Source organism: Melopsittacus undulatus, chromosome 10 (genome assembly GCF_012275295.1).
Source record: "Melopsittacus undulatus isolate bMelUnd1 chromosome 10, bMelUnd1.mat.Z, whole genome shotgun sequence".
Taxonomy (NCBI): domain Eukaryota; kingdom Metazoa; phylum Chordata; class Aves; order Psittaciformes; family Psittaculidae; genus Melopsittacus; species Melopsittacus undulatus.
In genome coordinates this window covers 9,225,880-9,253,659 of record NC_047536.1, presented here as the reverse complement: position 1 = coordinate 9,253,659, position 27,780 = coordinate 9,225,880, and the positions used below count along the sequence as shown (strand labels likewise).

The window sequence follows — 27,780 nt, the reverse complement described above, 5'->3', positions numbered from 1 at the left end:
GCGCTGCCCAGGGGGAACACATTCTGTCCTTCCCTCGCTCCCATCCCCTCCAAGGAAAGCTGTCAGTACCAGGCGGCCGAGGGCATTAAGCCGACGGCAGCACACGCCGTCCGATGCCACTTCACACAATGATTCCAGATGGTATTTCCTCCACGATTTTTATTTTAAATTACAAAGGATGTTGCATACATTGATGAATCTGTATGTGAATAGAAGTGCTAGGGACGGGGGGTGACAGAGTAAACAAAGTCAAGAGTTTAATTGTGCCTCTTTGAAAAAAAAATAACTGCACAACTATTAACCAACATTAAACATCGCAACTCTTTAACAGATCATGCTTTTAACAAGGTAAATTTATTTGCTAACAGAGACAAGACTTTCAGTGTTTCTGAGCTCCAGTTGGAAGTTGATTATAGAATACCAAGGACAGCATTACAATCATGACCCCAAGCATAGACAGAATAGGATGCCATGTTTTGTTTTCAAACACTTTCACTTTTCACCTATGCACGTATCATCAGCCTTAAGAGTTCACCCAACCACAAATACTGAGCAACAGATTTTACTTGGACATGATGTTCTGCAAGGATCGATGATTGCAATCAGGACGTATGAATACGCATCATTATAAGAAAGATTAGTAAAAATTAAGTGCTGCTGCTAGGTTTTGCTTCTTAATCAGAAGGTTTTGGTAGGGCAGAGTGTGCTTTTGCCAATAACAAATCCAATCCAGATTTCCTTACAGTAGCGAGTTAACTCACCCAAATTTGATTTACACCCAACTGCAAAATATTCTTAAGAAGAAGTCTGAACGTGACTGATGTGCTCTAAAAAGCTTGGAGGTGGTTTGGTTCTCTTTTTTAATGGAAAAAAAAGAAGAAAGTGTAGCTTAAAATAGCTCTGGCTCCACTTTTAGCTCCACAGCTCATTAGAAAGACAATAAATGCATAGTCAGTATTTGCTCGTGTGGAAGTTCATGAATGTCTAAGAGGCTGAGGATTATAATTCAGTGCGCACACACACCTTCTTATCATGCTAGAAGCATTGGGGGAAAAACATGGCATATTGTGAAATGTAAATTGTAGAAGGATAGAGACATTTTTGTATGCTGCAAAGAAGATACAAAACCTAAAAGTGCCATCTTTCATGAATGACACTGAAGAATCCCAATTTATATTGGGAGGTATTAAAGAGTGGTGTTTTCTTAACATACTAATGCCCTTAATACAGTTACAAGAAGAATCAGTCACTGAAGCAGTAACTGTTTGAAATGTACTTCACACAATCCCTGGGGTAAGCAAAATAAACCTCAGCTGTGTGCAAGGCTGTGTCAATAAGCCAAGACCACATCTAGCAGCACATTTAACTAGATGATTCCAACTGAAGCCTCCAACTCGAAAAGAAAAGAAAATCATGATTAGATGCATTCTTGAAATTCACATCTCAAGGCCAAAACCAGAACCTAACATTCACGGTACATAATTGGGTTATGCCTCAACAGAAGTTCAGGAAGACTTGCAAGCACGTTTGAGGAACAGAATTGCATCTACTATTTCTGCTGAAGGCAACTTGTATACAACCCTTTGAAATTCTCCTGATAAAGTTTTTTAGAGCTTTAAAAAAATAGCTATGTTTAAATGATTTATTGAGAAGAAAAGCACATCCAGTCTATTTTGTAAATAAGCTACATGTCTTATTAATGAAGGCAAGTATCAGATAAATATTGGGGGGGGACTTTCTAAAATAAAATCAAAACTGACACCACTGTATTTCAGAAGTATCTGGTTGCTTCTAGGTGAGTCAAAAGACCCATTACCCATTTTAAGGTTTTTTTTGTTTCTTTTTAAAAACACTTTTCCCTGGCCCTTTCAGTATGGAAAAAATGTCTACCTATAAAGATTAGGAACTCAACACAGCGGAGCCCGACTCTCACATCAGCTTTACAGCAATGCAACTTCATCAAATCACAATGATTTCAACTGGTATGGTAAGAAAATCCAGCCCATCCACACGTAAACATAGCTTTAGTAGTAAGTCTCTCTCATCCAAAAAAAAGTACTCACCAGGTATCAGTATATGTGTTCAATAAACCATAAAAGGAAGCGTTAGCAAAAAGGGTTTTGGGGCTAAAAAACACCCTTCACGAGCACCCCCACATTTTGCAAGGCCGTTCAAAAACTGGTCTTCCATAGGAATACAAAAGGACTACTACTGAGAGAAACAAATCAAATCTATCCAGACTTTCTTCAGGATGCTTTCATGAGTTCTGATTCAATTTCAGAAGGGTTAGGTTTGAGGAGTTCAGAGGGAATGAAAAACATTTAGTTCTAGATTTACAAGTAAGGCACAATATAAAGCCACATCATCATCTGTTATGAAGGAAGTAGGAAAGGACAAGAATCATACATGGTACAGTAGAACAAGCAGTCCATCAATTCAAAGTGTGGCACCTAAGTTCAGACTGACGAGATCTCAACAAGAGCAGTTATGACAGCATGCTTTTAATATGGAAACAAATTCTAGAGAATCCAGTGTATCAGAAAAAGGAAGAGCTTTTGTTTGTATTAAATCAAAAATATATAATTGCTTTTGGATACAGGATTAAAAGTGAATACTCACAATGCCTACACTCAAAAACAAAAAAATCCAGGACTTCATTAAGATCCACATACCATGTATGAACACTGAAAATCTTTAGAAAATGGTCTTCTCTAAAGATCATCCAAAAATGCATGCCACAATTGCCAAAAAACAGAACATGTACATTTGTTGGTTTTTATACCCTTATAAGATTTTTGTTTGTGATAAGTATACACTAAATGTATATATTTTAATGACACTAGAGGAAGCAGATTGTTACTGGCATTAAAGTACAACCATTTCTAGACGGTTTAAATGCCACAGAGTCCCCTGGTTAAAATGTAAAGCTGCACAGCTTGCCTATGTCACCTTTATGATAAAGTTAAACCAGCAAAAGGTCTTATCTTTACTCTACATTTTACTGCCAGGTTTTATTTATATCAAGTATCGCTGCAGCATTCTGACCAGCCCAGAGTTAGCAGCAAGTGGCAGGAATCATATAAAACGCAGTTTTCTTTTTTTTCTTTTTTCTCCTTTTTTTTTGTATTTTTTTTAAACAAAGTGCTTTTCTAAGATATACATACATATAAATAGTTACAAAATAAAGTGTCAACATTAAAAAGCTCAACTATTTAAAAGCTTTTAACTTAAAATAATACATAGAAAACACGAAATGCAAAGGTATGGAATTCACTAAAGATTCAAAGACTACTTTGAAATGCTAGACCAAAATCATATTCTGGTTTTCAGACAAAAAATAAAAAGCTATAAAGTTGTATTTGCCCAGTACTTCTGAGTAGTAAAAAAGGGGCTTTTTTAATACCTTGTCAGTTTAATTTGTCACAGAAGTTTTCACCTGATTGCAAAACTGCTCTCAACATTTAGAAATGCTGCCTTGCCTACATGGTTTGGATATAGTGTAAGGAGCTCTCGTATCTGAGCAGTGTGGCAACACCATTCATCAGAAAGGAACAACAGTATTCAAATCTTCGTACAGACATGGCCTTAACTTCACAAGAGACATTCTTTGTCGGGGTTTTATGGGCCGTATGTATCTCTGGAATAACTGCAACATCAGCAATAATTACAATAGGAATACATCTGACCCACTGTGTAAAGCAGCAGCCAACTCTCACCTCACCTGGACAACAACAACAACGACAACAACAACAACAAAAACACCTGAAACAAAACCACCCACATTCCACTCAGATTTCGCAAGTCTTAAGTGGATTTATGAAGTTTTGCCTAAATTGCCCTGTGTATTTGTTTAGTCTCTTGTAGGAAAGACTTTCTGTACAGCTCAGTAGTGGTATTTTGGCCTCCTCCTCCCTTTTGAGTCTTCCAAAATATTTAGACATAAAGTAAGCTGTGTGCACCACTCACAAGTATGTGGCAGGAGTGCCACCTTCATCGGCCACTCTTACTGCACTATTACAGATCCAGACTTTGTTTTTATAGTACAAGCTTGGATATAAAAATAATCTACTTATAAACAAAAAGGAATCACAGTACAAAACAAACTCAGACAAACTAGAAATGAAGTGGAGAAATTCCCCAAAGGGAGCGGGGAAAAAGCCTTCATGGACTTTTGCATTTTTCTTTTCAGCAGCTACATTTGAAAATATTTGGTATTTCTATTTTCAGTAAACAGTGTTTTGTCATCTTTAAATAGGGAGAGAAAGAACAGGGAGGAAAAGGAAGGGGGTCCATGAAACCAGAGAATGATTTTGCCTTGAGATAAAGGACTTTCTCATCAAAGGCTAAAGCTTTTAATCTGTACGTTAACACTGACTACAAAGCCAAGTCTTATTAGCAGAAGAGCAAATAAGAACTGTGTGTTAATATTCCTCAATCATAGAAACTACTGAATCAACAAGAATAAGTCACATATAAGTTTGAAGAAGCTAGTTTCGAAATACCTGTACAAAAATATAAAAGTCTATAAATTTCTTTTTTGTTTCATTTCGTTTTGAAGCCTGTGTTGATCCTTGGAAACATCACATGCATAATAATACATCAACTGGAAAAGTGGCAACTAAGGAATTAGATATTTGTAGCTCTTTTTTCTCTTTACATATATACACGTTACAATAAAAATAATTTTATTTTGGTTGTTTGGTGGAAGTATACTACAACAAGCTAAATAATATTTTTCTTTTTAAATTCTCAAAGTTGAAAACTATTTTACCAATAGCTTACTAAAATCCAAATATATTAAAATCTCCTACAGTAAGTGCAGAGAAAAAAGATTTAAAGACTCCAAGATGGCCACCAACTTATCTACCATGGAAGCGAACTACAAGAACAGCAAAATAATATCATTATGTATGAATGCTCCTTCTGTAGATAATTGGACCCAAACAAAAAAATTCACAGTTCAGTAAGATCCCTAACCCTGACCTTTAATTTTTTTTCTTTTTTTTCATGTGTTTTTACATTCAGTACAGTATCATATAAGCTGTGCAAAACTTTACTTAGACTGGCAGTTCGCCATATCAGTTGCATTTGTCTTTGGTACAAAAATAAACAATCGCATTAATGTGCAAGTATTTGTTTTCTTCCGGCCAAAGTACCGAAATTGAGTTTTCTAGAGCCATCTTTTATACAATACATAGACTCTGTGGCATATATCTACATTTTCAACATATTCCTATATACATTCAAAAAATTGTAAGAGCTGGAACAAATACATTAAAACCTATAATCTTACCATCTATACATCTTGGTTTTTCCCCCCAGGGTTTTCTTCATACAAAACCTTACCAGCTTATACTGATAGCTCTCCCCCCAAAATACAAGGCACAAAGAATATACTTGTTTTCTCTTGCTTGCACTGACATTTAAATACACTATTAAGCTCAGAAAATTAAAGTCTTCTATGGCACACTAGCTCTATTGCCATGTGTGCTATGTACAAGTTAATGGTTGCAAAGAAAGCTTACTGGTGTGTAAGAAGAACAAACAAAAACCCAATTATTAAAAAAAACAACAAAAAAGGATCAAAAACCTCCCTAAATTGACAGCTTTACCAAAAAAATGCTTCCTCTCATTTTACTTGGAGCATAAACCTGTCACAATGTCTGGCATATGCTAACATTTTTTACTAGCAACCCCATGTTTTTGCTTCTAAATTAAAAGTGATATATTCTGGTCCTACAGAACTTAATTTTCAAAAGAATCCTCATCTCTGTATTTAAGCTTCAAGCAGCTGTAAAACTACCTGGTTTATGGTCCAAAAATGCTATTAAGCATTTTATATCATGCTTTGATTTGGTTTACTACTTTGTTATTTAAAACCAATGGAACCTAATTGTAAATGTGTACGTAGTGCTAAACTGACATGCAGACCAGAATGCAATTTACAATGAAGTAATTGACAACACAGGTAGAATCTGACCGATGAGAACAGCTGAAGTCGTGTCTTTAAACTTTTGACATTGGTATTCGTAGCCCTACAAGGCCACCGGTGGGGTCTCCTTCTGCAGTCTTCTCTAAAACTTGATTCACAAATTCTGATGTCTGTCCAGCTACAGGTAGTCCTAAGAAAAGGTGAGAAAATGTGCTATAAGGTTGCTACTCACAGCATGTACTCATGCATTCCTATATGTAATACAAAGTCAATGAATGCTTTGGTTAGCAACCAACAAAAGGCATAAATAACTGAAATCAGGAAGCTGCTTTTTCTTCTCTGTTCCAGAAACTGCAATCTAAAGTATCACGATTATATGTCTCTTCACACACATGCAAATACATTAAGTTTACAGCTTACCAAGAGTGTCTTTAATAAGTATGTTCAATTTTTGTTCCATGTTGACTCCTCTATCATCTTTAGGTACCTGCACCCGATTAACTATTTCTTGTTTAATGGAGTTGATCACAAACAGTAAATTATCTGCAAAGAAGAAAACCTGGATTAGATTTACAGCACATCCCTCCTGGAGTAAAAGAGATCCACAGTTGTCCACACACACTGCTATTTGAAAGTGCCAAAGATGTCACATCAGACTTACTGTAAAACTAAGATGCAATAATTTACATCTGTAAACACATTTCCACAAAGATTTATATGATTCTATGATATTACGCATATACATTTACATAATTTATATCTGTAAAGTAGCTCCACACTGCAGGTAACCCAATCTACATACACTTTATGGAGTGAGTGGTTTTGTACCAACAAAACTGTTTGGTTTGTACCAATCCTGTTTTCTCTATAAACTGCCAGGTATGACCGAAGTTACATGATGGCAAAACACAGACTTGTCTGAACAAAAGAAAAATTAAGAGTTGTATTTACCATATTCCGTGTTGAGACCCCAGAGTTTTACTTTATTGGCTTCATACTGGGCTTTCTTTTTTAGTCTACAAGCCCTATAGTAAGAAGAGGGGAAGAATTAGAACACTAACAAAAATTCCAGAATACTAAGAGCATCTGTTTGCCACATGAACTTATCAACCAACACTCCTAGAGCTGTGATGTACAAAATCATCTGTCTACTCACTCGGCTTCACTGAAAGCACTCTGCTACCTGTATTTGCTTACACTTCACACTAGTGGATTTTATCACTGTATCAATCATTTACCCTGCAGCTAAGCAAGCCAGCTTCCAGTGGAAACACGTTATTATTTAGGAAACAGGCAAATTACATCTCCAAAGTGCCAGTCTCCCTGCTTTTTGATAACTTGGTAGTTATCCCATTGCAGAAACTGCCACAATGAAGCAGGATCTCTTGAGCCAAAAATTAGTTAGATCTTAATTGTACAGTTGCAGTAATCAAAATTTACTCATCCATGTAGCATTATCTAACACATACCTGGAAGCCAGCTTGTTCTTTTCTTTTCTTGACCTTGGTCTGGCAGTTAAGGGAAGTTCACTGACTGGTGTCAGGTCACTGATCACCTTATTCAGTTTCCTCAGTTCATTACCAATCTGTAGAAGTTTTCTGGGGTTGGGAGTCAGGTCTTCTACATCAGTCCTCCGTGACTTCTTTGCTGCATATTTTCCTGTTTTAAATATGCAGGAAATTGAGTTGGGAAGTGACATAATACATACACAAACCTGTGGAAAAACATTCTTAAATATGTAGTTTTTTGGGTGCAGCTGAAGTTCCTTTGTTCATTGCAAGAGAATGGACTGGAATCATGTGATCCCTATGGCCTTTCACAATAGAAAGAACATTTCCAGACAAACTGCTTTGTACAATTCATATTGTATCCAGATCAGATAAGAGAAAATACTGCTGGCCAAGCTACTGGATGTCACAGACAGTATTCACACACAACTGTGCTGAAGAACATATTTCACAAGTTCAAATGTAGTTGTTTTGCCCCAACTTTAACTTGCTAACTTACGTGTTCAGCCAATATATCCTCCTGCAGGCTCAAGCCGATGAAATGCCTCAATAATCTTATTGCTAAAGTTCTGTACTAAGAAATAGTGTTAAGGCCTGGTATTGAAAAGATCTTCAGTGATACTGAGCTTAAATGATCCACACAAAGGTTAGTTAACCCCTTCTGTGTGTATCTGAAGCTATTTAAGGCCTGTTTTTCCTACAGAAATACAAGTATTCAAGACCAAATCTTTATTTCTAAAGATTCTCTGCCACTTCTGTGGGTCTTTTTCTAGAGACTGATCCTAAAAATCTCTCGCATACGCACCTGACTTAAAGGTCACTTGCTCCTCCAAGTATCTGGTGGGACTGAGTCCTCAAGGCATGTCTGGCTACTTGTTGTTTAATAACAAGTATAGATATAAGCCTTCAGAAGAAGTAGTAATATGACTTTAGGTACTGATATTTCACTACAAGGTAAATAAGAATATAAAAACTATGGAGACTTTAAAAAAATCCCAAGTTTTATTCCCTGAATAAATCTACAAGTAACAGCAACAAAAAAATCCTTTGGTTGAACAGAAGGTAAACTGCCACGTTAAAGACAGTAATTTACGACTGTAAGGGAATGTTAACATTACAACCAGAGAAACTGCTTTCATTTTCTCCTTCAAAGCCAAAATCAAATGGAGCAGCCTACCAAAGAGGTTCTCTGACAAAAAAGCAAACATTACTCCTAAGAGTGGTTTGTTCTGGGTGATATTAGTCATGTCTGTGGTTAGCAAATTGCTAATCAAAAAGTTACGGGAATAAAACACAGTTATTAGACCAATTGGTTCAAGTTTCTAAGGGGGTATTTTAAAGAAATAGTTTATTCACAGAAGAGTAACTGCTTCACTGTGCTGCATTCACATAGGTGGGAGAAACAAGTAGGGAGGAGCAAAAAGAGACAGTCATGCCTTATTGCTTGTCCTTTGGGTCATACTGCGGTTAACGTGAATTTTGCATTTCAGATCACTTCCAGCTTACTTCTAATGCAAGCAAGACTTAAACTAACAGCTATGAGGAACAAATCCCAGTCAAGCGACCCATCCAGTATGTTTACAGTATTGCACTGAGAAAATTTCCAACTTTTGGGGTTTCCACTGAAAGCCCTTGGAAGTTACAATTTTCAATTCATTGACCTTCCTGTGAAGAAACCACACTGAAAGTTACTACTGTATGTTCACTGTGCCTTCCTTGGACACTGTGCAGAGCTCTGCTAATCGAGCAACAGACTTCCAGTGTTTTAATGATTTATTTTCATGGCCAAAATACAACTTCTCAGCAATTGCAAGTATAGGAGTTGGGCTACTGAAGGTGTCAGAAGGAAAGACATTCACTTGTAACTAGGACTCTATTCTTACCATGATGGAGACCATTCTTCTGATACATGTTACTTGGTAATGTATCTCTATTCCACTCGGATGGCCTCAGCATTCTTTCTTGCTGTGATGGTGTTAGTTGCTCACTGTACTCCCAGAAATATCTTCGCTTGCCTCTTTTCCGGGAGGATATTGCAGTCATTTCTTTTAAATCCTCCACAGAATCATTTTCATACCCTAAAAGGATGCATTGCATTGTTTATATAAAGTTGGCAAAACTGTTTCTAGCCCTTTAACTGTGGGCTGAGTATTCAAGTTAAAAGCAAAACCACATACAAGGCCTGTTTTACATTATCTAATAGACTTGGTTTTCATCATCAACTACTATTGGGTATTTGCCTTAAATCCAGAGACAGACATTGAGCCAGTGATGTTGCTTCATTAGTTGAAAAGAGACAAATTATATATGCGTTGAAAGCCCCTTTATGTTTTCTGACCCCTTAAACTCTATTGCTGTTCTCTCCCACAATCCCACCACTGCAGAGTACAGACAACAGCTGTTGGAAAGTGTTCTTCCATTTTAGTTAATCTCTAATCAAAAAGAATGGAAAAGAAGCTGATAATAAAGCTGAATTAGCAAAAGACTAATAAAGAAAGCAAAATTATTCAATCATAGAATATTCTGAGTTGGAAGGGGCCCATTAGGCTTATCGAGTCCAACTGCTGCTCTTCCTTGAGTTTGAATAGTTTTGGGAAATAAATCACATCACCCACCTCTGTTAGATTACAGGAAGGGGGCTGTGTTATCATGACAATGACCTAAAGCTCTTAAGAAAAGACCATCTAAATTGAAGGTACCTCGTATATACAAGAAGAATAAACAAATAAACAAGCTGTTCAATCTCTTCCTCACCTCTTAAAGTGGGATGAAATGATCCACAGTAAAGCTACACAAAACTTTAGAGGTATATTATGATGCATGTGATATGATGCACTGGTCATGAAGCACATGGACACTGTAATGCTACTATCCACATTGCATAAATATTATACCAAAATTATGTAAACGGAAACCACAGCTTTTAAAATCCAACGTGAGTTTCAGAAAATAAAGGCAATGTATATTAAGGTTAAGAAACCTCAAACCATTGCATCACCTTGTGCACTAAAATCCGATATAATAGTTTATGTTTAAAAAAATCACATACACTGATGAAGCTTAAAGAAAAGGTTAAAGAAAATCCAACCACTGAAGGGACTGTAAGCGTAACAAGCCTTGACCCCTGCCTTCATCCTTTAACAGCAGCACAAAGAAGACTTTCTTCTTTTTAAAACAAACTATTCAATTTGTCTGTTTGCACTTGAAAAAACAGCTGAAAGAGAAAAAACAAACTTTCTTGCTTTGGTCCGACTCTCACCTCATAACCAAAGGTATGATTAAAAGTTAGGTGCCCAGAAGGATGAAACCAGCTCTAAAGTTCTCTTTCTAATTATTTCATGAACTCCTTTACTTTGATTCTCTAGTTTAGTAAAAAGGCAGTATTTTAAAGGCAAATCAAACAATGAAACATGGTTTATGAAACATTTTTTCTTGTATAGCCAAAATGATTGTGACAATTTACATTCAATATAGTTTCAAATACCATAAATATTTCTGCTGTATTTCCATTTTACTCAAATGCTGTTTGACATAAGTATCAAAAAACTCTTAAAAACCCCACTTACTTTCCACTTGAAAACACATGTCAAGCTACGTAACTCATTTATATAGATGTGTATAAATTTAGCCCATCTTCATAACACAGAATTAAGCCAACTGATGAAAACAAATCTCTTGAAGAGCTGATGTGTACAAATGTACAAGGTTAAAATCAAGACTTCCTGTTTGCTTATTTAAACTATAATTAGGTTAGCAAGTTAAATTACGTTGACTTAATGCGTTCTGCCTTGCAACATTGACCTGCTATAATTTTAAAGTTACATAGAATAATCTAGTTCTTGTATGTGCCTTTCAAGCCCTTCATTATTCCCTCCTAAAAGTCTTTGTTCACATCCTTTACTATGGTTTTAGGTTTAAATTCATAAGGGTTAAATTAAGTAGAAGAGACAACAGGACAGACATGACTTCTGCACCGTACCACATTAAAAGCAAAAATAGCCCCACCAAAACTAAACCAGAAAAACCTTTCTCTCTAGCACTTAGTCATACTGACTTCTGTCAAACTACTTATGAGTCTTTTTCCTCCAGCTGATGGTCCAGGTGCTCAAAATAGATGCAACGCAGCTTCTTTAAACAATCTCCATGTCTCTACACACTTTTCCCTTTTGGCTATTTCTTCTCCAGTGCTACTGAAAACTGAATCGGTTGCTGCATCTCCCATTTCTGCAATCTTTTGACTTCTTGAGGGGAGAAGCAGTCATTTACAAATATTTCTATTAAATGAGGGAGGTAAAATATACCAGTAATGGAAAGAAAAGTTTAACTGTTAGAAAAGGCCTGGGCTGATAATTCACATAATAAATTACCTTTGCAGGTGACCAAAATTGCTAAATTTGTATCATCATGATAATAAAAGAGTATATTGCCCAAACTTGCCTTACACCCGGTCATGTTGTGGCTATCTCTCCAAGTTCCTGAAGTTAACTATCTCCTCAGACAACACTAATACTTTAAGAATGCATTTCATGGACTCCAAAAACATATTAGAAGAAGAATAAACAAAAGCCAGTTGTGCATAAAATACATCAGAGAGGCAGCAGTAACTAAGAGTTTTTGTCCTTTCAGTGAATTATGTCTAAATTTATCAACTGATTTTGGTTTCAGCACTATGGAAGGTTAAATCTTCCTGTGCCATGCCTATTTTTAGAAACTTTATCCACAGTGTTTACCTTTACTCTAAAGGTAAAATCCCAACACAAAGTGCAAGAGTGACATAACTAAAACAGCTGAAGACATTCCCTTCTAACAGAATCAAAACATATGGTTAAACTTTTAGTATCACCTTACTCTAGGTGAATAGCTTCATTTCAAGTCCTAGCAAGCTGGTATAAACCAAATTCCTCTGTTACTGCATGATGTAGATTTATTTAGAAGGAGAGCTTGGCAGTAAAATCTGAACAAGTGACAAACAGTTAATGTAATTCCACCAACTGAAATCCAGCCTTTTAATACGACATCTCTTTCTCAAGGTTACCAGGCTTCCTGTGCAACGTGCCTCCGTGGGCTGCAAAGAACTGTGCAGCACAGCAATCATTACAGAGCTCTAATAGCTACTCAAAGCCCCCAAAAGCAGAGGGAGTTGAACTCAGAAGAAGGGAGGAAGAGGTTTTAAAATGCTAACATAAATGTGTAATGTACATGTAAAAATAACATAAAGGGTATAATGCTTAGTAAGTTTAATACCAACTCAGGAAATCTACTTAGAAAATAATTTAATCTGAGAGTTCATTATGACAAACAGTGACAAGCTTTAGGGAAGCTGCTGTTTTTAAAAAGGCAAAATTTCAGCTGCTTTCCCCCCTGAAGTTACATATTGCCAAATGTCTGAATAGCTTAATTCTTATGCTCCAAAACAAAGCATTTATAACACTTTCTATAATGAAACTAATACTTGGTTACAGTCCTGTCCCTTTCCCTTTATATTTTCTTTTCACACAACGTTACCGCTTTGTTACCTTCTAGGTGAAGGTTAGTTCTTATTTCTGTTGTTAAGGCTCCATTTCTACATGCAGAAGAGAGGATTTCAGTATCCTTTGAAGACCCACTAAGTGTTACTGCTGAAAACCACCAAGAAATGGTTCAATTAGTTTCAGTAGTAGGTATTCTTTGGATTCTGCGGAAAACTATACCTACAGTAAGACTTAAGTAATGATGAAATTATTTCACTCAGGCTATGGTTTCATACCAGCTATCAACAGACACAAGTCTAGATAAACTCAAAGCAGCAAGCATTAGAAAGCTCCACACTTCCCATCATCAAGCCGCAAAAAAACCAAGAAGATAAAAACTGCAGGGAGTTGCCCTACAACCTTAGGCTACAACCCAGGTTTCCTGTATTCTCTGCTATTATTTTTGTGCATGACCACAGCTTACACAGTTTTTCTTGAAACAGGGCAATATAGAGACCTTGTCTAGTTTTTGTTAACTGTATTTTGCAAACACTTAGAAAATCTGGGATGGAAGTTCCTAATTTAAGGTCAGTGTTGCTCATCTGTAACAATAAAGCATTCAAAAACATTCTTTCCACTTGGCAGACAAACCCATTAACCTCTGTGTTAACAAAACCCGACACTGCTGGTACCTGGTTCTGAGAAAGTATCGCTGATGTCATCATCTTTATCATCCTCATAATCTTCTTCCTCATCGTCATTTTCAGAGAGCTCGTGCTCACTGCCGAATCCTTCATCATGGTCCTCATCTTCAATATCGTCCTCATCATCCTCATCTTCCTCAGGGTCTCCTTTTGCTGACTGTTCACCCAAACTGTCTGTTACAAAAAGAGAATAGTTGTGCTCTTCTTTCTTCTGTGAAGAATCTGATACCGATGTGCTGGCAGAAAGACTGCTCTCCCCAGCAATGAGCCCTGGGGTTTCCTGGGGTGGGCTGAGGAGCAGTTCTTGAGTCTCTTTAAAAGGCAAAATAGGAGTTGTACTGTGACTGTGTGGGGACTCCATTCCTTTTCTTTCTTGTCTCTTTGCTACAGCACCACAATAGCAGGTGTTTTCCTTTGCTGAATCAGTATGTGTCTGGCTCAGCACTGGTCTGCTCTGTGGTAAAGGATTTATCTTTACTTTTGCCTTTTTGACATAGTCTTTACATTCAACATGAATGTTCACCTTTTCATTATTGTACACATTGGTCTTCACCATGATTTGTGTACTGGAAGCAGGCTGAGTTGCAGGTTTGCTTGCCTTCTGAACAAAGTCCGACAAAGGTGCCTCAGCCTGAATGTTCTTGGAGGAACAGACTGGGGCTGCTGCCCTGGTTGCGATTTTTTTGCCAGGTAACAAAGGATTTAAAGGGTTTTGTTTTACACTAAAGAGCAAATCAGGGTAATAAAGTGAATCAGAAACAGGTTGGGAGTCCTCGCTGTTGAGCTGAGCCAGTGTTGGTGTTTTGCTTATCACCTCTTCATCTTGGTATGGGCTTGAAAAGTCATCGAGGCCCAGGTAATCCACCTCTTTTGTTCCCCAGATGTCACAGCTGGTTAATTTAGTGTACTTCGTTAAGTCTTCACAGTAGGTGTCCCACTGCTCCCATTTTGAGGTGAGAGCAGCTTCTTTGTCCAGGATGTCTGTAAAAGACTCCAAGTTCTCAAGGTCTTTGCAGTCCTCCATTGAAAGTAAGTTGTCTCTGGAGCTTTGCTGATAGTCCATTTCTCTGTCCTGTGCATAATAAGACAAGTTAAACATTATCACAGAAAAAAAAGCATCAATCATCTCTGTCCTCTACTTAATCTAGTATGGTGAGTTGAATTCCAGTGAAGTGTAAGGCAGTGCTAACATATGAAGATACCTCAACTTCACTTCTAAAAAGCTACTAAAAGATTCTTTTGAGGGTCAGAGTGAAGTCTAGTATCAATGCTTCAGCAGCAGATCCTTCTGAAGAGATTGCTAAAGATACAAGTCAAATGCTGCTGGCTTCTTTTTCTGCTACTGCAAATTCCTCTGGTCATCATGAACTCGACTAGTACAAATATCCATGAAAGGCATCACAGCAAGCTGGTCTAGTCTCTATTAACCTAGGTCAAGCTCTGCTGTGTGCTTAACAAAATATGCTGAAGTTTACCAGTCCCTGGAAAAGCTCATTCTAACATGGTCAATTAACAACCATGAGCTACTGATATAGGGAAGAAACAAAAGAAAAAGGATGCTAGTATAAGTATCTCACGAGTAAATTTTTATTCTCCTTCCCCTGCATTCACAGCTTGGGTGAAGTAGCACATAACTGCTCTTGCAGAAAATATTGTTAGGAAGAGTCTCAAGCACCATGACTAAGGTCAACACAGCTCTATGTGAGACTTATCAAGCCTCTCCTGATAGCCAGCTTTAACAAGCATTTACTGAGGAAACACCACATTAGTTGGACAAGCAGTTACGCTCTCCCCTCATCAGCAGCTAGCAGTAATGAATAATCTTCTAGCATTCTTGAACAAATACCCCTTTACTACACAAACTCAAGGTATTAATCAAGGAGAGGAAATTGTATAGACACACAGAAAGATGACCTACCAGTTCATACATGAAGTCTGGATCTGAACTGCTTGCCAAGAGATCTGTGCTCATCAGAGTCTGCTCTGAAAACACATGGCTCCGAAAGGCATCCCCAAAAGGAGGGTCCATTCCACTCACACTGGGCTACAACAGAATTGATACTGACATTTGAACCATGATATAAAAAGGCATAATATTTTCTTCAACAAAACACAGACAGCATTGCCATTTTATCCAAGACTCTGACCTTGTGCTATACTTGCAACTGGAAGGTTTTTACCTTCCAGATAAGCATGTCATTTCTCAGAGTGAGAGAATGCTTTAAGAGCAGCTAACAACACGCAGCTCTTTAATCAAAGGACACATTTGTATTCATCATATAGCTGCAAGACCATTGCTCATTCATTCTTTTTTGTGGGTTTGAAATTCTCATGCATTTGCCAAGTTCAGGGATCTGTTAGCATTCGTAGAAGAGGAGAGTGAGTACTGGCAAGATGTATGAGTATCAATAGGCACTACACGCTTGCAGGGCCTTCACCCTAGTGCAAACTATTTTGTACTAAAACAGTGTTGACTGTAGAACCATTGGAACTCATAACATTTCCACCTGAGGCTGTAAAAAAAGTAAGATTTATTTCAACTCAATCAAGAGTGTTATACCTCTTGAGAGCAAAGTGGAACTTCGCAAACAAACATTATACAGGATGACTGGGCATGCAGGGAATGGGCAGCAAGGCTTTCTGCTACACTGAATTCCAGACCTCTTTCTCTTCTAGACACACTCGCCCTGAGGGTTGGGAAGGGAGAAACACTGCTCTGCTGAAAGTCATTCGGTGTGCTGATGTGTGAATCACTGCAGTAATAAAAGGCTGCTCTCCAGGCATCCACCCTCATCAAGGCAACAACTTTGCTCAATCTTGCTGTGTGAACAAATACAGCACCAAGAGCACAGCTTCCAAGCATAAACACTAATGAGATCCTAAAAAGTATACACCATTTAATCTCTTCTAAATTCTGCCTTCTAATGCCAGTCAAATTTGCTCTTAAACTTTCTTTCCTTTTTTTTCCCCCCTGTAAATAAGGAAGCAAAATTATGTCCAGAAGCAAGTAAAACCATAACTGACTTACCTGAGGCATTTCCAAGCCCAGATTCCCCAAATCCAATTCCAAACTTCTTGGTTTATTCACTTGTAGATTCCTTTCCAGCTTTACTTCAGTCTCAGTGAGTTTACACAATCCATGCAATGAAATTTTTCCTTAGGGTAACTTCAGTTCACCCTGATGGAGCTCTTTTATTTGTAGACTTCTGTGTAGAATAAACACAGTAAACCCCCAAGGAGGTAAGTAAGCCTTCACCAATAAGGTACTGCTTAAAAAACAGCCAAAGTGAAGTAAAGACAAAAATTTCCCCTGAAAAGTGTTTATTCCCCATGCTGGAATGTGTAGCAATTTTCTTCTCTTGCCACCTTTCATCGAATGAAAAGCCACAGATGCTACAGAACAGAGCTCCTGCAAAACCCTTTTTGGCTGAGTTACATTTTGTTGCCTTTTTTCCTCCTTGCGGAGACCAGGAGCTCTATAGACACATGAAAAGAAAAGCCTGCCTAATTGGAAATAATGACTAGCAGACTGCTGGGTGTTCAGGAGAGAAACAATCTTTATGACTAATAGAACAGAGCCAATAAATGCTAAAAATGTCTCAGGCAAACGTCTCACAATTTCAGAATAATTTCAGAGCAGGCACTAATACTGTTTCGGTGATATCTCCTCCTCTTCTTAAGAGATGAATCCTTCCAGCATCAGATAAGATTCTATCAATCACTCACACAGCAACATCTAGTGGCAGAGGATTACAGCATGTGTGCTCCCCGGCCAGCAGCAGAGGAAGGGGAGAGACAGACCTCCCCGACAGAACAAAGCAAATATTCGGTCAGAGTTGCCTAATAATGATCAATTCATAATTCTTCTCTATTGATTTCAAGTAAGGAGAATGTTGAAATTGGTCCAATTTACTTATCAGTAATTTTACCAATTTAGTAGTTTCTACAGACCTGCTGCTACTTCAGATGAATATCTAAGGACTCTTCCAAGTTTTACTATCTTGCATTTTTAGCAACATTAGGGAAAAACTGAACCATAGAAAAGCAAGTGCCTTAGCACAAACATCAGTAACTGTATCTACACAGTATACAAAGTATAACAGAAGACTCATGAGTAATAGGAAGTAAAAAAGAACAATGTTATACCAAAAGCAGTAATAAAAAAAAATCATCCATGGTATCAAAGCTTAGTATCTAATGTAACTACATTGTCTTCAAGGCTGCTGCTTGCTCACTCTCTTGTCTGCTTGCATGAACCCTATCCTTATGTGAAGTCTCTTTAACATAAAAGCAGCATTAGAGGAGCATAATCAAACCCCGGAACCATCACACTTGTACAGTTCTTCACCATTATCAGTTGCGCTGGTTTTGTCTGGGGTAGAGTTAACTTTCTTCATAGTAGCTAATAAAGGGCTATGGTTTGGATTTGTGCTGGAAACAGTGTTGATAATACATAGACCTTCTAGTTACTGCTGAGCAGCACTTCACAGAGCCAAGGCCTGTTCTGATCCTACACCTTCATCGAGCAGGCTGGGGGGTGTGCAATAACTGAAGGGACCCCAGCTGATCCAGTGGATATTCCAAGACACATCATGCTCAACATAAAAATCTGGTGGAAGAAGGAAGGGAGAATGTTGGGAGTGACAGTGTTTGTCTTTGCACGTCACCATTATGTGTGATGGAGCCCTGCTTTCCTTGAGGTGGCTGAACACCTGCTTTGGACAGGAAATGGTGAATGAATTCCTTGGTTTGCTTTGCTTGTGTGTGTGGCTTTTGATTTACCTATTAAAGTGCCTTTATCTCAACCCACAAGTTTTCTGACTTTTGCCCTTCCGATGCTCTTCCCCATCCCTCTGTGGGGGAAGTGAGCAAGAGCCTGTGGTGCTGCACAATGGCCGGTTGGGGTTAAACCGCGACATCAGTTAAAATAGATTTCCTTCTCTGAGCAGAACTCTTCACTCAGCATTGCTCCTAAGTCAGACTTTGTGCAGTCTGCTCAGGCTGCTTATTCTCTTGCTTTGAAAAACAAATAGTAAAGTGAAAGTGTTCTCCTACAGCAAAGCTACGCTCAGAACCCTCCTCCCACCAGCACATGACAGCATCCCCGTGATTATTCCTACTTTCAGATAGTATCTCAGCTATTTTGTTAAATATAGGTTGAATAGCAACGCCTCAGCATATATACCATCAGACTGTGGTAAAAACAGACATTATGCAAAAGACTTTACTTATCAAAGCAAAATATAAAGAACCACAGTTACAAGTGCAGTTAAACGCAAGCTGTCAGTAAAACCATGCTACCACTGCCAAAGCAAGCCACTCCTTGTAGGGCCCTGTGTGGAGTAAGAGCCAGTTCCTTCTGAGAACATTTTCTTTCCACTCTAAGACTTCCAGGGAGCGCTATTCACTTATCTTGAAGTGACATTTAAAGTTGTTTCTGTCCCAGTGCAATGTGCTTCAACAATCCGCATCCCCTTTCACCCAGCAAAAGCCACAACACAGCAGAACTAGTCCTTCCTCTGCTGTTAAATGCGGCATGAATGACTTACTTTTCAACATGGCCCGATCTAGGAGAAAGGGCCTGTTCTTTGACACAAATAAATGATGTCCTCATACGCAAAGAAAGAGGTGAGAAAGAGGTAATTTTTAATTCCAGTCTAAAACCTCGTAGTATCCTACTCTCTTTCCATGTACAGTGACAGAGATTGATGCCTTTTTCAACAGAATATCAAATTAATACTTTGACGTCAACACCAGACCACCACCGCCAGCATCTGCGACCGGAGACTGTGGAAGTTCTGCCACTGCATGATATAAAGGGCAAGAAAGGAGCTGTTTGCTTCTCCTTTACCAATTACCCTTTACTGTGTTTTTGCTAAACAGGAACCTGAAGCCACTCCACTGTGTTTCATACACAACTAGGAAAGGCGTGGCAGTGAAACTTACTGTACTGACATTGATTTCACCAACAACCAACTGACACTTCCAAGTGTCAGGACAAGGGAGCTTTTAGATCATTTACAAACCCTCAAAACAGACATTAAATGTTCAAAATACTTCTAACGCCTTAAAGACTGGAGTGATCATTCTGCTATAAACTTACAGCACCGACTATGAATGACAGTGTATGTCCTCCCAGGTCAAAACAGTGTATCAGCTAATCTAATTGTTCCCATAATTCTCTTTAGATTTCATTCTTGACATTTTCTAATATTAATATTTAAGTGTGTTTTGAATCCCATTAGGATCTATTCCAGTATTTTACAACATAAGATCTTTCTTGGTAGCTCTACGGATGGAGGAAACTCACTGAGTCCATAAAAAGAAAGACTCGGGAAGCTGCACAATCTAGGCATGCTTCATGTTCCCTGCAAAGCAGACCTACTTCCAACTGCTTTCTTAATTCCCCAGGATCATCAAGTTCTTCATTAAAAGCCTCCCAGTGTTCACACTTAGCTACCAGTATTTTTTCATGCAATGGTAAATAAAGATGTATGGTAGAAATCAATGACATATGGAAGCACAGATGTAAAATCTGAACTTGCTGTGAAGGAAAATTACTTTGTATACCGCAGTTCAAGTCCCATTTCTACAGAACTTATCATTATTGGCACTTTCAGCTCAAGACTGAGTTAGAATAGAATAAGTACAGTTGTTATCTATAATGAATACAGATTTGAATGAACTGAAAGATCTGTGGCAGACCTCAAGAACAGCAGAATGAGAATTACTGAAGATAAATACAGCAGAAATTTCTACTTCAGGACAATTTTCATTGATGCCTTACATCAGCCCTTCCCAAATGAGGAGATACAGAGGTGAAATCCTGTAGTTACTTCACAAGAACAGAAGCTGGAATACGCAGCCGCAGGCACTGGGCAGGGTGCCACCCGCCTTTTGGCAGCAGCCTGCAGTGAAATCAGATTAAGGTGATTAAGGAGCCAGTCCCTGGGTTTGGTTCTGTGTTTGCAGATTCTTAAGTGACAGCAGTGCAGAGCTGTGCTCCCAGGAGAAGGCTTGCTCCTTCACTGGGCGTGAAGAAAGCAAGACATCTCAGGAACTGCTGCGTTCATCTAACATTTAAGAATCTGGGGTACTAATGGAGGCATGCGTATACACCCTGGTTAAAATCCTCATCAGTAAGTAACCAAGACCTGTCCTATAGAGTTAATAATTCATTAATCTAATGATAAATACTAATAAAAAAAAAACAAACAAAACCCCCTCTGCATTTATATTTACTTTTTGAAAAATGCACATTTAGAATAGTTTAATAATACTCCCAAGACACCCAAGGAAACTGAACTTCAAACAATCTAATGGTGGGCTATTACATGACATCACTGATGCAGCAGTACATTTAAACTGGCAGAGAGTATTACCTAAACCCAAACCATGCAGCATTAAGGAGATACATGGCAGTTCCTGTGCCACCACTCCAGACCAGTAAAACCTGCTTCTGCCGCAATGCATTAGAAGCCCCCCCATAAGAGAAATCCAGTCTTTCAGCTTGACAACCCTGAAAGTCTTCCTCAGTCACCTGCATGAATCACTTGTACTGTAGTTATAACTAAAGTTGCTATTTCGGTCTCAATTCAGATGTGCATTTTGTTCAATCTGAAAGGCACAGAGAGCGTGGCTACACCGTTTTGCTGATTGTACAGTGCTTATTATCACAGCAGCTAAATGCCTGTTCTAAATACCCTACATGAACAATTACACTTTTCATGATGGTGACTGCATTATGCAGCACAGTTTGTCCAAGTTACATTTTTGATGCAGATAAATAACCTGCAAGTCACGAGAGCCTGTCAATGCTAAACCTACAAGCTCAGGGTAAAACATTAAATACACCGAACTTTGAAATTCAGAGAACGCATTATGCCAAGTACTTTAAAAGAACTATTATGTGCTGTGCAGTGTTTTCTGTCTCTGGACATTTTACAAAGTACAGATAAAGATGCAAGAAGTTCTCCTACACTTCTCTTTAAACTTTTTTCCCTTCCACAGTTTGTGCCAATTTGTTCCCTATTACAGAACACAGTCTGCTCAGCACAGTCTTCAAGCATAGGACATACTTTTCTTAGTTTGGTTTTTGAGTGCAATGTTTTTTGTTTGGTGTTGGGCTCTTTTCCCCTTCTTTTTACATGATTCTTCAACTATTAGCCAGACTTACAAAAAATCGTTCACTTTTCTCCACTACTACAATGACACTAAGCTGGGGTTTTTTTTCCTAACGATGAGCAAAGACACTCTTATAAAAGGTCGTCTTCTGCTTCCACCCACCACAGCCTGCCTCATTCACCTGCTCATCCAAAGCAGCCAAACCCCTCTACCTTCTCAGTGATGTATTTGCATTAAAATACCAGCATAAGCATCCAATACACAACGCCCTTTGCTTCCACTGTCCCAGAGCGCAAACAACAATCTGCTTAAGACACTCAGATCCTAAGTTTGATGGAGCATTGCCAGTTAGAAGAACTAGCGATACAAAAACTGTTTCACTTCTTCTAAGCCTCTTCCCTTCAGGAGAGGGAAACTGCTACTTCACTGTCTTTGTCCCTTTTCCTCTGCTGACCTCCTCTTCCTGGCTGGTATTATTTTTCTAATCCTATTGCCCACAGCAGACAGACTTCAAGATCTTGAAATGATACCACTAAATAGAAGCTCTGGTCTCTGGTAATGGAGCTGATGAATTACAGCACTGAATTCTCTGTTTGAGTTAAAAACCCTACATGTCACCGCCAGCTGCCCAACTTCGGAGGGTTATTTCACTTCAACACAACTGCGTAAGCAAATAGGCTCATGCCAATAACTGATAAACATACAAGATGCTGACGAACAAAAGTGATGCTTTTTAACCCAACAAACAACATATTGCATCTACGTGTTTCATAACAATTATGCCCAGAAATAACAACAGAACTGTAGAACAGTTTGGTCTGGAAAGGACCTTAAGATCATCTAGTTCCAACCCACCTACCACGGGCAGGGACACCTCACACTAGACCATGTCGGTCAAGGCTCTGTCCAACCTGGCCTTGAACACTGCCAGGGACGGAGCATAAAGTACTCCTATTAGAAGCAATAGCTCTTGTGTACATTCTGGAACAAAGACTGAGATTTTCTTAATGTCCTAGTGCCAAGAGTGGGATGTGCAGCATGTTAATACCTGTTAGAACTATACTAACACACTTCAAATCACTTAAAAAAACTTTTTACAGTTAAAATGTGAGTTGCATGAACCTTTATTAAAGTACCACTGTGAAGTTAAGAGAGTTGTTTGCACAAGAGAATTAGCAGCAAGACTAAGATTCAGAATTTTCTTGAGCCACAGATTTCCCCTGAAGCAGAATGCGGCCAAAGCAAACAGAAAACAAAAGCAAAACCAGACAGCCACTTAGCTGACAATCTCCGGCAATATTCTGCATGCCCACATGAAGGTTGTTTCTGTATATTTTCTGACAGTGCAAATTCTTTCGGGGTAAGAAATAATTCTATAGTTCACAGGGAAAAAAGCCTCTTAGGATGAAGGGAATGGTACAATCTAGCCTACTCTTCATCCTGGGTTATCGGCACAGCATGCTTCAAAGCCAGTAACACATCAGAAAAACACAACAGTCAAAACAGTCCAAAAAGCAAAATCAAACACCTCCCCCCCCCCAAAAAAAACCCCACAACAAACCCTTAGAAACCCTAAACCCCAGCAGATTCCAAAACCAGAAGGGTTTGGATTTTTTTTTAATATAATGCTAAAAGCAGGGAAATGATCAGCGTGAGGTCTAAACCTTAAAATCCACAATTTTCATAAATTTTTTGGCTTGTCTTTCAAGCCAATGCTGACTTTCAAGCACTTCTTAGGCAGTGCCAATACCTTTATCAAACTTCTATTTTAAACCCCATTTTAATTAGGCTTCACAAACCCCATGGCATGGACACGCAAGTCATGGAAATCTAAACCGGTTCCCTTATTTATACCATGCTATCAGTCTACCAGTCAGCCAGAAGCTTCTATTTATTCCCAATTAATTCCCGCTAATGCGGAAGGGACTTCAAACCTTTGTCCTTCAGAAAGTGCTTTGCCACTCTCATTAGTTAAACAATAAAACCCAACATGGCATCAATGGCTTGATGCCTCTGCTGGAGGTTTCTCTCCTCAGTTAATACTCCCATCACAGAGGAATTCTTTCTTTGCTCAGGTAAACTAGAAAGCGCTGTATGGGGGTCCCTGAGTTGTTATTCACGCCTCTAAAACGTACCATCACTGAACATTGACATCTCTAGGAAAAGCCTTGCCTGCTAAAGCAGCCACCCAATACATTTGCTATAGAAAATCTGACTTCTCATTTAAGTTGCCAACAATGAAAATCAACCAAGTTCTAAAGCAGCCGTGTCTGCTCTTTATTATCCTTACCATGAAAACACACGTGGAATAACAATAATTAACCTTCCCCACAAGTCTGCTTAAAGACACTTGTTTAAGCGACCTTAGGAAAGGAGTCCTTTTATCAATGTCTTTAAAATACCTTGAAGTGTTTGGAAGATGTCAAAATCGATGTTTTGCAGGTTACATGTGGCATGATTTCAACAAGCTACCCTTGAACGGCAACAACACGAAGATGATGCTTACTTTAAACAAGAAGGTAACATTTCAGCTGGCATAGCTGATGATTGAAACTGTTGTGTAGAGGCTTGGAAAATGGCATGTGTTTATACTGGAGCGTGACACAGTGAATTCTGGTCATTAAATTATCTTTGATATCTGATCAGTGACACCAGATGATGCCCTGAGAAGCACTGTGGGCTGCGCTGGCCACGCTGCACGTTACAGGGATGAGATTAGGGCATGCCGGCAATACCACATGCATCAGTATGCGAAATAATGGCCAAGCCGTGGGCCTTCTGGATGGAGGGGAAATAAGAGTTCAAGCTTGGCTCCTTGGTGACATGAGGGGCTTTGGGCAAGCCGTTCAAACCATGCCTGAACTTCATCCAGATCCAGAAAGGTGTCCAAGACCCGTGTGGGGAGACACCACAGACACACCGGAGACGGCCCGAGGAAGTACCAGTGTTTTATAAGTAAAGTTTGTAGGAACCGGCTCACGGCAGGAACCTCCCCTAAAGACGGGGAATGTGACAACCAGTGCGCGGCCATACCCGTCCCGGACCGTGCAGGGGCTGCCGGCCGGGATCGGCCGCTCTGCAGACCCCAGTGGTGCGACCCTCAGCAACAAGAGACCCCCTGAGGCAAGGCGCTCCGTGGGCACGGTACCGCGGGGACCCTCCTCAGCCGGCGGCGCCGCTCCGAGCCCCCCGCTCCACCGGCGGGCAGGTACCCGGGGGGGCGGCCCCCGCCCCTGACCCACTAACACACCTCCCAGCCAACATGGCCGCCCCGCCAGCCACCGCGGAGCGCAGCCTAGCCCGGCCAGCGCCGCGCCGCCCCGCCCCCCCGGCCCGCTCAGTGGCTCGCTCCCCAGCCACGAGCGCTCCCATTGGCCGCCGGCCCCGCCGCTCACCCGCCCAGCGGCCCTTTCAAGCTAGGGTGAGGCGACATGTAAACAAACCCCCTTCCGCCGCGCCGGCCGCGGGACCCCCTCCGCCGAGCGCCCGTCTGCCTGCGGGGCACCGGGAGCCCGTCCCGGTCTCTGTCCCCAGCGTCCCCGCGCAGCGATGAGGGAGCAGAGGGCCCCGCTGGAGGCAGCCCCCGCGGCCTCCCGCCCCGTAGCGGACCCCCCGCTGCCTGGGGAAGCCCCTTCTCTACCTCCGGGGCTGCCGCCCGCAGGGGAAGCTCCGCACCCCCCATCCCAGTTACATAAAAGTAGTGTCCGAGCGCGGAGAGTCCTTCCCGCCGCCCTGCCCCGCCGCTCGCACCGGCCCGGGACCCCTCTCCGCCTCCTCCCTACGGACCGGGACCGTCCCGCTGGACACCAGGCAGGGACCCCAACCCCCATTCCCATCGGCCACCCCCCGAGCACTCGAACAGGTCGAAAGCAGAGGAGGGGACGCCGAGCCCGAAAAGCAACAGAGCGCGGAACAGCCGAGCCCTTCTGCACCCGGCACCGTGTGTCCGGGCGGCCGAGCCGCCCCTCCACCCGCACAGCCAGCGCGACCGGTCTCCCCAGCGCTTTCGTTTCCCTGGCGCTGGTTGCGAGAGTCACTTTCCTTGTGGAGGCACGGGCCGCTCCTTACAGCAGGAGATTGGAAGGAACACCAACAGCTCCCTGCTGAACCCGTGTGCCCCCGCAGCCCCTCACCGCGCCCTTAAGCCACATCAGCGCTGTCCCCCCGGGCGCTCCACCTCGGCTCCGTGAGCCGGACACCCCCCGCACAGCACTGCTCTCCCGCAGCACCGGCTGCCACACCCCCCAGCGCAGCCGAGCCGAGCTCTGGGAACCGGGCACCATCCCGGCCGCCTGCCCCTGGGCACCCCGCAGCAGGGCTGACACGCCCCTCCCTCTCCGTGCCCCGCAGCCCCCGGCCCGGTGCGCACACGCTGCCACCGCCGCCCCTCCGCCGCCTCCCCCCGCCGCGGGCCGGCAGCCGCGTCCCCGCCGCGCCCCGCAGCACCCCCGCCCCGCCAGGCCGCGGCCGCCCCCCTCGTCCCGCACTCACCGCGCGGCCGGGGCTCAGCAGGGGGCGCCGCCCCGCGCGCTCGGGCCCGGACCCTCCATGCGGCTGCGGGTTTGTTTTGTTTATGTCCCTTCCTGACGGGTTCCCGGAAATCGCGTGACTCGCCCCCCTCACGTGGGCAGGGAGGGCGGGGCGGGAGGAGGCCGACGCAGCCAATCGCCGCCCGCCGCCACGACGGGGGAGGAAAGCAGGGGGAGCCACCCCCTCGTCACGTGACGGCGGAGAGGCGCGCCGGGGGGGATTTAAAGAAGGGTCCGTGGTGCCGTGTGTCCGTCCGTCCTTAGCTGTGTCCTGTCCCTGTCCTCTCCTGCCATACAGCCCTGTATCCACACAGCGAGAGGGACCTGGCCTCCAGCGCCCCAGCCATGCCCGTCGTACCCGTTGTAAATAGCATTTAACTCCTGTCGTAACAAGATTTCACTCCTCTGTCCCCAAACCCCACCATGGCTGGCAAGACAAAATAAAAACCATTTGTTTTTTCCCAGAGTTGGCAATACGTGGTTCTGGAAGCAGCAGCATCCCAGCTCTGACAGCTAACTTAAAGCCATTGCATAAACAAAACGCTTCCACAACTTACAGCAGACAAAACATCAAGCTTCCATACACACTTCAGAGCAATATCCCATGAGGTGCACACATGCAGACATTTGAGTTTCTGAAACAATATTAACGCAAGGAGTCAAAAGCATTTGAAATGTCTCCAACCTGAACACTTGTTCTACCTACTGCCGATATTTAGGAGCTCAAGTCTTCATGACTCGATGGAGTCAGTTTCTTCAATCTTCCTTCCCCCAAAGTATCAACACACAGATGAGATCAGACTGATAAGGGCAGATCCAGCTTTCTATGTATATCAAGCACCATGTACCTTAACACTTGTGTTCTGTTGTTGCAGGAACAAGAGGAAACTGTTACCAGCTTGGATACTGCAGCCTTTGTTAAACACCAGTGTGTCTGCTCTGACTTCCTGCAGTCATGCAAAAAAACAAGTTACCTGAAGCAGTGTTAACTCGTGGCAGACACGGCGCAGACCATTCTGTAATCACAATGCAGACCGCAGGTCACACAACATTCAGGACAACAAACACATCTTTTCAACTTCTTAAATCATGCTACCACCCAGTATCTGCCCAGAGAAAATATTAACCAGTTGGACAGAGGGAAGTGTCTTTAGCTGGAAAACACCTAAAGACCGAACTATGGCTTGTTGGCTCAAGCTTTGAATAGGTTTTTACATTAAATTCACCACAGTGACACATACATCATCTCTGTTTCACTTCTGTATCTTCAAGTGATCCCTTAAAACCTGAAACAGAAAGGTTGTTACAAAAAGTGGTAACACCACTAGGGCTGTTTGTCACAGCACAGTTTCTTCTCTGGTGTCTCACTTCAGGGTGAAAGGCAGATCAATATATTTTAAAAACTGTTACATACCTAAAATTGTCAACAATGTCTTGAAGCATTTCTTCCTCCTCCCATGAGGTCAACATATATTATCCTCCACATACGTCAGAAACACCAACCAACCACCACCTAAGCTTTTATAAGATCAT

The 27,780-nt window shown here is 41.2% G+C and overlaps 1 protein-coding gene across 1 annotated transcript; it reads right to left on the bottom strand.

Annotated features, from left to right (window-relative positions):
- Positions 1-139: 139 nt before the first annotated feature.
- On the bottom strand, positions 140-26,321 carry CREBRF (CREB3 regulatory factor). The gene is made up of 10 exons (XM_034066989.1): positions 26,210-26,321; positions 16,623-16,800; positions 15,513-15,638; positions 13,583-14,666; positions 12,957-13,058; positions 9,324-9,518; positions 7,402-7,591; positions 6,884-6,957; positions 6,353-6,475; positions 140-6,122 (listed from the first exon to the last, which is right to left on the bottom strand). The coding sequence occupies exons 2-10, from the start codon at positions 16,629-16,631 to the stop codon at positions 6,007-6,009; spliced, it is 2,019 nt and encodes a 672-aa protein (XP_033922880.1). The 5' UTR covers positions 16,632-16,800; positions 26,210-26,321; the 3' UTR covers positions 140-6,006.
- Positions 26,322-27,780: the final 1,459 nt, after the last annotated feature.

Coding starts and splice junctions, on each gene's coding strand:
- CREBRF (XM_034066989.1), bottom strand. Junction 13,059..13,582: donor CGATACTTTCTCAGAACCAG/GTACCAGCAGTG, acceptor GGTGGTTTTCAG/CAGTAACACTTAGTGGGTCT. Junction 7,592..9,323: donor GAAGAATGGTCTCCATCATG/GTAAGAATAGAG, acceptor TATTTAAAACAG/GAAAATATGCAGCAAAGAAG.